The sequence below is a fragment of the Hipposideros armiger genome, unplaced genomic scaffold (assembly GCF_001890085.2).
Source record: "Hipposideros armiger isolate ML-2016 unplaced genomic scaffold, ASM189008v1 scaffold_100, whole genome shotgun sequence".
NCBI classification, from domain to species: Eukaryota; Metazoa; Chordata; class Mammalia; order Chiroptera; family Hipposideridae; genus Hipposideros; species Hipposideros armiger.
The window spans coordinates 3,182,852-3,195,727 of record NW_017731450.1 but is presented as its reverse complement, the minus strand read 5'-3'; the positions used below and the strand labels follow the sequence as shown (position 1 = coordinate 3,195,727).

At 48.5% G+C, this 12,876-nt stretch overlaps 1 protein-coding gene across 19 annotated transcripts in view; it reads right to left on the bottom strand.

The window, feature by feature from the left end:
- The window catches only part of MYT1L (myelin transcription factor 1 like), a 738,481-nt gene that overhangs the window by 79,787 nt on the left and 645,818 nt on the right, over positions 1-12,876 (bottom strand). For 14 of the 19 annotated variants that reach the window (XM_019646295.1, XM_019646294.1, XM_019646293.1 and 11 more), the window contains 2 exons: positions 5,029-6,006; positions 598-732 (listed from right to left, as the gene is read on the bottom strand). In XM_019646295.1, coding sequence (XP_019501840.1) covers positions 598-732; positions 5,029-6,006 — 1,113 coding nt within the window. The remainder of the gene's footprint in view (positions 1-597; positions 733-5,028; positions 6,007-12,876) is intronic. The other 5 variants (XM_019646301.1, XM_019646307.1, XM_019646310.1 and 2 more) reach the window with 2 other exon arrangements.

Genomic DNA, 12,876 nt, shown 5'->3' with positions numbered 1-12,876 from the left:
GCTGAGAGAAAGATAAACAAAAAAGGTGTGCATATTGCAGTTCCAAAATAAATTGAGTTGTTTTCATAGATTCATTGCATAATCTCAGAACCTGATTAAAACAAATGTGTAGGATCAAACCCCACCCACCTCAAACCTCCATATTTAAGATTTTATTGTGTAGAAATGTTGGGACAACTGTCATATGTAACAGACTTTTCAAGTAAAATGCGGTTAAATATGAATGTACGTATGGTTTCACGTATGTGCAGAGAACTCCCAAGGGCTGTTCCCAGGGACTCACAGCAGTTCGGCGGGGAAGGGATGCTATAGGCTGCCCACGCGCAGTCCACACGAGGCAGGAGACAAGGGCAAGTCAGGGATGAGATAAGGACTCGGGGGCAGGCCGCAGAAGGTCACCCGGTGGTGAGCTGTGCCCTGGGCCCGGTCTAACCACAATGACACCAAGAAAACACTGCACTCTGGGGGTGGTCTACAGCCTGCCAGCCTCCACGGGCCTCCAGCACCACGTGAGCTGTCCTAGGACACAGGGCGCGACAGAGGTGAGGGGTGGCAGGGACGGCAGTGTGTGTGCGGGGACCGGTGGAACACACTTACTTTCTGGAGGGACCCTATCTTTGTGCGGGCATCCGGACAGGCTGCGGTGATGTGGGTACAGCCCAGTTACGTGGCCAGTTCCATCGCACCCTGGGGTCGGACACTTGCTCTCTTTCTTTTCTGCTCTCGAGGGATCTAAAAGCGACAACAGGTGTCAAAAGAATAAATTCTTTACCCAATGAAGACAAATGTGATTATTTCACAAGCTGGAGAGACCTTGATAAAGAAATAAACAAAGCGGGTGTCACGGAGACAGGCTGTGACATCAGGCTTTTGCGCAGGTCTTTGGTTTGGGTTTTTTTTACCTTAAACAGTGTAATCATGAATTATAAAATATTTTACTTTCTATGCAAAGAAAAAAAAAGACTAGCCCTACCTGAACCTTCGTAATTGTTTTCCCATGTGTTACATGATGAGTTCAAAGAAATCACCGTCAATGTGATGAGACAGTGACCTTCTCAGAAAACAAGACCACGCGGTGGTCACTCAGCAGCTGCTGTGAAATCCAACCGGGATTATCATGCTGCTAAAACACTCTTTAGCAGAATCCCTGCTTACTGAGTGCTCTGATCGTAGACACCGTAGGTGCAAATTTACTGGTCGAAAAGCATTTTCTCGCGACACTGTTTGGTAGCATGTCAATTCAGGGATTTTCTCAAAATAAGCTGAACTCTCAGAAGGCATTGCCAGCAGATGACCAGAGTGAGGAAAGCCCGCCCAGCGGGGGTGCGTGTGACCAGAGCTGTGGCAGAAGCTGGCCGCTGGGGTTTCCTGGCCTGCACTGGGGACCACTGGCGGACTGCCGTGAGCTGTGCGCACGTGCAAAGTCCCAAGGGTTCCGCAGCACCGGTGCGGAAGGCCAGACAGGCCGTGACACTGCTGAAAACTACATCTACAGCCAGGCTTGACCACGGGTCAGAACGTGCAGGATGTAACTCCGGAGAAGGTGCTGAAGCAAAGCTCAGACCAAGCTGTCCCATCGGCGTGTGGACACTATATCTGAGTCTGCTTTGAAACGCAGTTGTGCAGATGGTCAGCAGAGAGTGACGGCTCTATCTTGGTCCCGGGAATGCTATGGGTAAGATTCTTTAGGGGCTGACTATCTCTGTATTAATACCTATTCATCAAGTTAATCATGATTGTTAGAAAACATATGCTTTACTTATGGTTAAGAATTCATTTCATATCAAGAGAAAACCTTGGTTTAAAATCTTCTGCACTCTTACAGACTTTTCCTTGTCGTCCATGTGAACAGAAATAGACAAAGGACTCACAGGAAATCTAAACACTTTTGTGTTTCCGTAGAGAGAGCCCCCTTTTCTTTCTCAGCTAGCATTTATTCTATGACGTGATGCGTCTCTTTCAGGTCCTGCAATGTTAAACCAGCGCTGATGTTGGGGAAACAGCCACTTCCTGCCACCGCTTGTAGACAACAGTCCCTGACACAAATGTGAAAGTGGGTTGTTGTGACCTCAGTTGCCAGACATCCCACTGGGGCGTCCCTTACACGTGCAAAACAAAAGCCTAGCATTTCACTGCCTTGCAAGTAATTTCACAATTGCATCAGCACAATTTAATTCATGTGAGTAGAAACTAGTACGTGCACAGTAACCGTTTCAAAGGAAAACAGTGATTACTTAAGATCATACACTAGAGATATAATTTAGAACTATAAACTAGACAGAAATGACTTTTAAAGGCTAGAAATGTAAATTGTAAGCTATTAATCATTAACTGACTTTTTTTCATCAGGACACTTACAATTTCCTAACGGATCGTATCATTCACAGATATCGCAAGTGTCCTAGAGCTGAGTGCAGGTTTGTGAGAGACAGTGAGGCTGGACTGTCTCAGGCTCTGGAAGAACAAGGGTATAATCTCCTCTCCATGCGTGAGTCCTGGCGAGCTGGGGCCGTTAGCCTCCACCTCCCCTCGCTTGCTTATTCTGGCAATCCCAATTCATCTTGAAAGCAAACGTTGGAGCAAACACAAAACAACCAAGCAAGCAAACAGACCAACAGTTCAACCAAAAACTTTGCGAACAACGTCCAGAACAAAAATTATGTACTGCTCCATTTAGCACGCCCCCTCACTGCCTGTCGAGCAGGTGCTAAAGGAGAAGACAGAGGACTTTCATGTTGAACCTCTTTCATTTCAGCTCAAGATTTTGGAATGGCTCCCCATTTATAACTGAAATAATTTTGAGAAGACTGTATAAATGAGAATTGGCACAAGTGTTCTCTTCATCTTCAATAAAATAACAGAGAAGCTGAAACCAGAGACTGTGAGAGGCTATGTCATAGGGACTGTCCACTGGCCACGCTGGTAAGAGATCACATACTTTGTAATAAGAAAGGCATTAATCTGTTTGCCCCACCTGGGTGTCCTTGCTTGGCTAAATTTATTTGGTTCTGAAAATAACTACAGACATCTTCAAAGGAAACTTGGGGACAGTGTGGAACACACTGATAAGGCGGAAATGAGCTGTGATCAAAAGAAGATCTGGAAAAACTGGGGAGAGGCAGAAATCAATGCTTTTCAGCTCATTTGGAAAGTCCAAGTCCCCAATCGATCCCCCATTTCAGGGAAAAAGCATATCTCACTTTTTACTGTCCGTTCCCACCCCTTCCCCGTTTATTTATGGGAAACAAGCAATTTTAATTCCATTTCTTGCAAAAAAAAAACCCCCAACAAAATAAAACAAAGCAAAACAACAATAACAAAATGAGCCAAAATCTACAGAAAGCTTTGGGATTAAAGGAACCAAAGAAACAAAACAAGCAGAGCCAAATGTGCCCACACATTTCCTGGGACACGGCTGCATTTCTCAGCGCCAAACTCCACCATGACGCCACAATACAGAGCTCGAAAGCAGAAGCCTAACGCATGTGTCCAGCTGAGCAAACCCACGAGAAAGGACACTACTGCTTTCTAAAAACGTTCAGATAGGATTCTCAAGTATCCCGCTGAAATTTTCTGAGAGGCTCAATGTCCTCTAGTTAAAACATATGCTACGTCTCGTGGTCTGTACGGCACCCAAAGCAGCCTCGCTCCCCTGAGCTGGACCCCGCTGCCTTTGGGCAGCGGCCTGCCTCACGCGCTGCACATCACCAGGGCCTGCTGTCACCTGCGGTACCGAAATGGCATCAGTGCGAGCCAGTGGGCTCTGGCTAAGGTTTGTGTCCAAGGGGGGTTTGGTTCTAATGAAGCCCAGCTTGCCATGGGGTCACGTGCACACATTGAGAGGAGAATACACACCTATGTCACAAAAGAAATGTAGTTCTTCTGATCAGCTGAAGTTCACATAGAAACTGATTTCAAACCAAGTTCCAGAACCTCATTATCAGATTCACAGGGAGGAAACTCAGTATTTGTAAGGAACAGAATCAAATACAACAGGACCTTTTTTGGCACTCGTGTGGAAGGATTTAAGGAATCACCAATTTTATCCTTGAAATTGCTTCTTACTTAGCTCTAAAATTGTCTCGTAACTGAAATATCCACAGTGCCCAGGTTCTACGTGAGGGTCAAACAGAAGCTGCCTCGTACTGCAAGTGGACACGGCTGCTCCTGCAAACATGAAGTCTAGTTGTTCAGGCTGGAAACACATATGTATGTGTTAGTACAGCGACCATACAGGTACGTGCTTACATATGGAGCTGCATGCTAATGTGTGCCCACACACTCTACGAATGGAAAACCTCATTAAAACTATTGTACTGGGTGGTTTTCAGTATCCTATCCTAAAGTAAGCACCGACACTGTTTCCACAATGGGACGGAATCGGTGACGGGGAACGACTACGGTAAAAAAATTGCTACTATTGATCTCAGTGGAGGACACGTCACGCCTTGCACAGCAAATGGCCCCCATTATTTCTTACTTTCTCACGATGATTAATGTGCAGACACTGCCTTTGTCTTATGTCATCAGTCGTTCTATTACTGTTCAGTTTCTATCAGGGATGCTTTCTATGGGGGAGGTTTTATCAATAACTGTCATCTGATGAGAATTTTATAAATCACGATGCCACCTACTCATCTGATTTATAAAATGTGTCTCATCCCTGGTTGGCGGTTACACAAACCCTTGCCACTCCGCATAGACTGTGGTTCACCTCTAAGAACACAGGCTCACCCTAACGTTTTCTATCACATGCCGTGTCTGTGCCCTAACTCTTCTTTCCAAGATATGCGTCCCCCCGAAACAGCACATGATTCATCTGCTCTGGCAAGGAGACACGGAGCTGTGTGTACTTCTCAGTCAAACTGTATTTGCTCTTCAGAAACATAATCCCGAAATGTCATTCTGGAATCAACCCTAAGAACTGTGCCTGAGGGGTGTGATTTCGTGTGTGCCTACTACAACCACAGACACATTTCACTCTAGCTCATGTTTTCATCAGCAACTTACGTTAGGTAGAAATATTACCTTTACCATAGTATGGCTTTTTGACATGGCTGTCACTGGGTTTGGGCTTCCTGTCCTCCCCGGGAAGCTGTCGTGGAGACTGCTCCTCATACGACCTCATGTTGTCCCGCCGGCCAGCCTCCATCGCCATTTTGTCCCTCATGGCCTTCGCCCTTTCAGTCTCCAAAGCAATGGCCTTCTCCAGGAGGGTCAGGTTTCCCTTGGTCATGTCGAACACTTCCTCAGACCTGTCCGAGGTCACGGAGGTGGTGTCGTCATCTCGTTCATGATAGCCATCCTCCTTGGCACAGCTGGAGAAAGTTCTAGATCTGGGACTCAGCTGCTCCTCGAGCCTCATCAGGTTCATCATGTCGGAGTAGCTCCTGTCTGGTGTTCTTCCTGAGAAGTCGTCCTCCTGCCGAACGTGCTGCCGGAGACTCACGCTCGGCTGCTGGCCCCTGTCCTGTGGGTTGGTCTCACTCAGCTTCCGGGCCAGGTCGAAGCACTGGTTCCGCAGGCACTCCAGGCTGCTCAGGCACACCTCCTCGTCGCTCTCCTCCACCATCTTGTCCACGAGTCCGTTGTTCACGGGCTTCCCCAGCATGACGTAGTTCATGTTCCTGTTATCCTGTTGTGACATGGTGTCGCCGTAACTTCTGTCATTCATGTTTTCTGCCAGCACCACACCATGTCCTTGTGCTAGTAATTTGAGAGAGTCCACCGTTTCTCTAACGACATCGCTGTCTAAGTCTAGGCTCAGCTCGCCCTTCCGACCCAGGTTCTCGTTCTTGTCGCTGTCATCTTCCAGACTGTTGGAGGTGTTGCTGTTCATCTCCGACTCGGTCCGGGCCCGGTACGCCGCGTCCTCGGCGATCTTGCCAAGATTCAGCAAGGACTTGGCCACCAGCTCATCATAATTATCATACTCATCATTATTATTATCATCTTTTTCTGCATCTTGCATTATTCGACTATTGTGACAATTCATTTGATGGTCTTCTGCAAAGAAAATAAAAAAAAGGACAAAAAAGGAAAGAAAGAAAAAAATGGCTAGAACGTGAAGTTTAGTGGCAACAGCATGGACAGCAAGTCAACTGCAAGTCAAACCCTGGCCATCGGACAACAGACACGTCATCCCTTTGCAGCTCGTTCACAGTGTTGACGTAAAGAAAACAGATTGTGCTAAAAACACCTCCAGGCGGCCATTTAAAATACTTGCTATACATTTTTAATTTCCTTAATGACTCTTAAAGTAAACCAGCATATATGGCAAACATAACTTAAAAATATTAATTTTTCTTTATTTCTAAATTTCGAGAATGACTTATTTTCTTTATTGGCTTTAATATTTACAGCCCAACCAGATGCAAAACAGCTACACCATCATATTACCAGACTTTGTAAGAGTTCATGAACTGCACTTGTTTCAACTCTTACACAGATGCTCGCAGCAATTGTTTTCTGACTGTTTTCACAATGGTGCTCAGGCCACGCAGGAAAGGACCTCAGGTCCTCGAGGGGCCACACAGACACCACCGACATTGTGCGCTCAGTATCAGAAGCACGTGCTTGGGGTGAATGAAGAGTAGTTTTGACTTTGGTGCCTAGGAGATGATTTATGGGGAAGCACGTGAAGCAGCAGGATGCCACGGTAAGAGTTTAGGGACCGAGTCTGACTGACTGCGATGCCTATGTAAGCACATCAGCAGGTTTGAGGGGGTGGGAGGGCAAAGTTCACGTGACCAAAAGCCTACAAAAGCCAGGGTTCAGAGGAGAGGGTGCGACCGGGCCACGTGCAGTACAGCACGGAACTGGACACAGAGCGTTGTCACGTCCATCCACCTCACGGCCTCAGGACAATTCTGGTGAGCCGGAAAAATAATGTGTGAATAACCGTCACACCCAATCTCAGGAAAGTATTTAAGGAATTGGTTTAAAAAAGACCATGTTAAAAATCACCCAAAGCCCAGTGTTTCGTCTGAAATGTATCCTGCTTAACACTGTAGGACTATTTGGGACACATATCTCTCTTCACCGTGCAATATAACCACTCCCAAGTACATGGAAAAACTGATAATAATAAACACATTCTCGTTTGTATCCTCCAACCCCTTAGACTAGATTTGATTAACTGCATGCCGCTGTCACATCTGTTCTTTGTTTCTATGATTAAAAACCAGAGGAAGAAGGATTCTGAAAGTTTACTAATGAGCTGAAGAAATGAGGTATGTTGACTAGTAGACACTGCCTGTTGACGAGGGCTGGGTCAGGGCCCCCAGGGCTTTCTTGATGGATTTCGTGCTATCCCCTCAGAAAGGGCTTTTGTTGGTGGAACAGATTGATGCTTCAACACATCAATAACAGAAAACATCCTACATACTGAACTAATACATTTAAAAATCTAACAATGCTCTAACCACCACCAAATCAAATTTGCATGCATTAGTCGCAGAGACCACTAATTGAAACAAAAATGGTGTCTCTTCTGAATAAATTGTATGAATGTTTTCCTTAGTATGAGGATATGTGTCATCCCAAAGAGTAGCAAGAAGAAGGAGACCCAAGCAGTGAATGCAATGGGGGTGCTGTGGACATGTGCACCTAACGGGTACGCCCCACGGCTGGCCCAGGGCTCAGGCTCCTAAGAAGTGGAGGCAGCCCTGTTTGAGTCAATTTTTGAAAATATGCAAGTTATATTCTCCTCTCAATTTTATGCACTTTGATTTTTATGTTCATGGACTGTGATCTCGGAAGCAGCCTCAGGATAACAGGGCTACGTTACCTCCGCAGAGCGAGTGGCGATTTTATACCTACGGGGAACCGGCCATGAGATGAATGCACAGCGACGGTGTGAAAACGAGAACACACACGACATCCCGAAGCATTTTGGAAGTTGAGTCAGAGAAGAAACCATAGTCAGGGAAGATTTACAGTTTCATGATTTTCTCTTACTGCTCTCTTGTGAAGCCATCCTGGAGAACTTGGAATGGAGGAAATCAGTGGAAATAGCGAAGAGGAAAAGAGAACACCATTCTACGTCCTCGCTCTTCCTGAAACCACACAAGGGCCGCACTTGGGCATGACAGCAACCCACACTTCACGAGCTTCCTACCGGCCTTAGGATGAACGTGGTTTTAGTTCCTTCCCACATTCCACATCTCAGGGTATCTCCGGCTCCTTTGTCCCAAACAGGCAAGGCTGCTGCTGTCATTTCTGAGCCTCTCGACAGCCCTACATGCCCTGTTACGACACAGCTAAAGACACGTCTCACCTTGCTGATAATCAGATACCCATTCGTCTCCCCCTCCACTCACAAGTTACCCCCCTCCCCCCAGGGAGACGGAAACAAACACGGACCCGCTACTTTACACGGCCTCACAGCCACACAGACAGGCGCTGTGAACAAGCCAAGAAGAGCTGTCCTTGCCATCAGAGCCCTGGGGGACACACGCTGCCTCTAGCGCCCCTTCCAGCTTTGGGCTCTGACAGTGGGGCCAGTGGGGCATCTTGCAGGTTGCATGTGGGGTCAGGACAGAATGAAAAAGGAAGGGGAAGTTATGTGACCTGGTCAGGGTCACTCGTTCATTGGTCATGTTGTGTGATACGGTGCCCTAGGCCTGGCCCCTCACAGAGAGCTCTTACAGGGACCCTGGGGATGTGCCGTGAAAGCCCCCACAAGGAGGCAGCGCCCCGCACACGTGCTGGCACCTCGCCATGGAGGTGCCGGGGCAAGCAGCCTGTTGGCAGACAAAGCAGGGACAGGCAAGCAGAAGGTGCTGGCCCCTGGCCGCACAGACCGCCACGAGGCTGACTCTTCTTCTGCGTCACCAACTGAAGTGTCCTCCGAGGCTGGGCCGCCGGCAGCGGCGAGTGTGGGGGTGGCTGGAAGAATGGCACGAGTGGCTGAAAATCCAGGCAGGTTAACACAATTTCTCAGGTTACTGGTATTTAACTATTCCAAAACACATGTGAAGTCAAGGCAAGAGTTAATTACGTGGACTAATGGACGGGGACAGTCAGTCTGTCAACAGCAGGCTCTAAATACGTGCCGCGAGGGGGCCGGGGGGGGCAGGCCCCCCGAATCCACCCCACTCAGAGCGAGTGTACAGAGCTGGTCTCTGCTCGTGTTGTCAGGCGACTTCTCCTCCTCGTCACGTCTTGTGAGGCCAGTGGCCCCCACGTGGGGTGGGCCGTGGGAACGGCCAGGGCCTTCTGTGTCAGTCAGGGATGAGCAATGTGGTACCAAGAGCCCACAAACAAATATTCCAGCCACAAAAACCTGAGCAGACAGCTAGACTAGTTCTCTAGGAGATCAACGTGCTATCAAATAGGGAGAACGCCTTTGTGATGAAAAAGACCTCTGACCAGGAAACTACTTACAGCCCAGGCTCACGTCCTAAGCAGATGAACAGAGCTATTTAGGGGAGGTTTCCTATTTTAAGTCATCTGCTAACAAAGCTGCACAGTGGAGCTCAGGTGACTCACCTGCTCTGGGGCCAGCCTAGGTGTTCACTCAGAGTTTTCCTGTGGGGAATTAGGGATGGGCTGGTCTGGCCACTCCCGTAGGACTGAGCCTCAAAGCAGAGGCGTTTTGGGGGCTGAGCCCACGTGCCCGTTCCGTGTCTCCATTACCAACTATAAACCTCCTTTTCACTGCTGTTATATGGGTAGTTTTGATTCCTACATGAGCTTTATGAAATGTGGTGGGTCTGGTTTTATCTGCTTTGAGTCAGATTATCAACAATTTATGCTCAATCACTACAATTAGTAAACCCAAAGACCTTCTTAAACAACAACAAGAAATACAGTCACGTAGGGTGTTCGCTCCCTACCTTCCCGACTAGAATCTGATGTGGCTGGCACCCTGTGGATTCTGTCCTTCCAAACACAAGCACTGACTTTTTGCACTTGTCTCTATGATACATGTCCAGGACACTGCTTCTGATCCCTTCAAGACCTCGTCCTGACTGTGTCACTGTTGCTTTCTGGCCATCACAACAGGCCGTGGCCAAGTAGATATATAACTTACTAGAAAACACAGATGAACAAACAGAAAGAAGAGACACGACTTCAAAGCAGAAACGACTCTAGACTTGAGCAGGTCACAGGAGACATGGCCTAAGCATGTGCCCATGGGTTTCAAACAATGAAAAATCTCCATTTAGATGGCATTAGATACGTGTTCCATTTTGATTAGACATAAATACCACAGTTCTTTTCTGACTTGTAAATACAGAAGTGCGACAATGGATTAGGCTCTAATGAGAAGACAACGGTGCTTACTGTGCTATCATTAGGGACATGGCCAGCTTGGCAGGCAGCTCTTCACACGAGCGAGAGGCACACATGCTCCTGTGTGCAGCAGGCTAACTAGCGAGCTCAGGACAGCAGCCGACTCGTTACCATTTCGGCATGTGGCTAATGGTCCTCATCGAATGCCTGCAGTGACGCTATGAGAGGCCCAGTGGACCCTGCTGTCTCCTCTTCAGGTGACAGCATGGAGCCCCAGAGAGGTTACTGTTCTGTCACACTGCTGAGTGACAGCGGGATGCCACTCTGGAGTCCTGGGATCAGAGCCACCTCTATTTCCACCGCAGCAGACCTGACCGACTCACCGGTTCTCAACCTTCCTAATGCCGCGACCCCTTAATACAGTTTCTCATGTTGTGGTGACCACCAACCATAAAATTATTTTCGTTGCTACTCTATAACTGTAATTTTGCTACTGTTATGAATTGTAATGTAAATATCTTTTTGTTTTCTGATGGTCTTAGGAGACCCCTGTGAAAGGGTCGTTTGACCCCCAAAGGGGTCGCGACCCACAGGTTGAGAACCGCTGGTCTAGACTATTCCCAGCAGACCTTCCGCTCTCTGCTCACAGCCCCTTGTGCCAGCCACGCAGATGTGTGGTTGTTGCCGTGTTCACGGTCACAGTGGTTTGGTGTGACTGAGGACAGGTACAGCACCAGCCACTGAGATGTGTGTGGGGACCGCCAGCTTAGTCAGCCCATCACCTACTGGGGTCCTGACTAGTGGAGTTAGGCCCATTCTCACATGGGAAGGTTCAGAAACGAGGACCATCCTGGGCTGATACTCTAGAGAGCATGGGCTCATGACACAGGTCCCTGGAAAGCATGAGGGAACCGAGCAGGGGGGACGGTGGCAGACAGACAGGGCAGAGGGTGTGCAGAGGGGCTGGCAGGGCTGAGCTCTGGTCACAGCTCTGCCCCCAGCGATTATCCCTGGGACCCTCCACAGTCTCCTTGTCCCCCATCTGAATAATGAGGTCCTGAACTGGAAGACATCTAAGACCCGTCACACTCAAAAGACGTTGCCCCAGCGCGACACAAATGGAAACGAATCTCGAAGGGGAGGATGGAATACAGGTGGGATGGGGTGCACGGCCCGTACGGCCAGAACATTCCAGATCACTCACCTCTCTAGACGTAACCATCACATTTTCTAATTCTATCCTACTTAATGTTGCTGTTGGTCTTTTTTTCAGTTTCACGGGGGAACTTTCAGATTATGTCTATCCACAGTCACAGTTTAGACAGTGGTGTCTGGGTTGTTAGCCGTTAAACTTTCCTAGCTGAGACTCGCTCTCACGATGTGGCCGCCTTTTGCAGAGTCAGCCATTGTCGTTTCCTTAGACCCACAGAATCTGAGTGCTGGAACGGACGGCACAGCTCACCCAGTGGCGCTCTCCCCCCAACTTGAACAGCCTGTTTGCCCGCAAGATTGGCCTTGAGATCGGTGAGTCCCGCACTGTCACACTATGCCTCTTGCACCACCTCAAGTCTTTTCCCATCACGTGACACTTCCCTCACTTTCCAGAACTTGTGAATATTCTAGGGATTATGAAACAGTATAGCTTCAAAGACAAATTACCAGGAAATAAAAGACCCTAGTAAGAAGGCATTTCTCGGTTCCAAGCAGGAAAGGCCACTCTGGGCCTGCCCACATCCTGCGCTGGACAGACGAGCCACTGAAGAGCAGGCAGAGGCCACCCCGACTAGGTGGGATGCTCCACCCACAGCGAACCCCCAATCTGAAAGCGAGCCCGGGAGGGTCACAGAACCCCAGCTGGAGGCAGAGTTCTAAGTGACGATTTTCAGACCTTTCTAAGCACACGGCTCCCTAATGGAAGAGCCTGCGGCTGGGTGACCCTGAGTCTTCTGCTTCAAGTGCACAAGCATAGGGTGCCTCAGGGCAGAGCGGCACGCTTGCCCCCGCAGGCCGCCACGTGGCCCCCAGAGGGCCCTCTATTCTAGGTACCGGCTGGCTTCTCATTTCCTCAACAGAGGCAGAGACGGGGCCCCTCCTACTCTGACCCATTTGTTCTCTTTCAAAGCACAGGCATTTCTGTACCATAACCAGCCCTCTAACCCCAAAGCTGCAAGGGCTGCTCAGCTAGTGAATCAGTGCTGTCAGCACCCGCACAGACGCACCCACTGCCAGCACTGGGGGTGTGGCCTGAGGGGTGGGGCTCGGGCACGCACTGCACAGCCCACGGCTGGGGCCACCAGTGTGGTGAAGGGCTGTGCAGACTAATAATAAAACACTCTCTTAAATGTCGTTTAAAGTGAATTATTGATAACTGACATATGATTTCCCTCTTGATGTAGCCAAGCCCCTGGCAATTCTAATGCCCCTGGTATTTTTGGCAGCTAGAATTAAATAATTTAATTCTTAATTAGAATATAGGCACAGGCTTTTACTAAATGTTTCAATTGCTCTGGTTGTCACGTGGCTTCTGGTCAAAGATTAAAAGAGTGTATTAGTCATGTCCTGAAGGGCTGGCCTGCAAAGCAAGTCCCAGGAGAAATGTTTACACTTTGCTGAGAGAATAGGAAAATACAGCAAGCT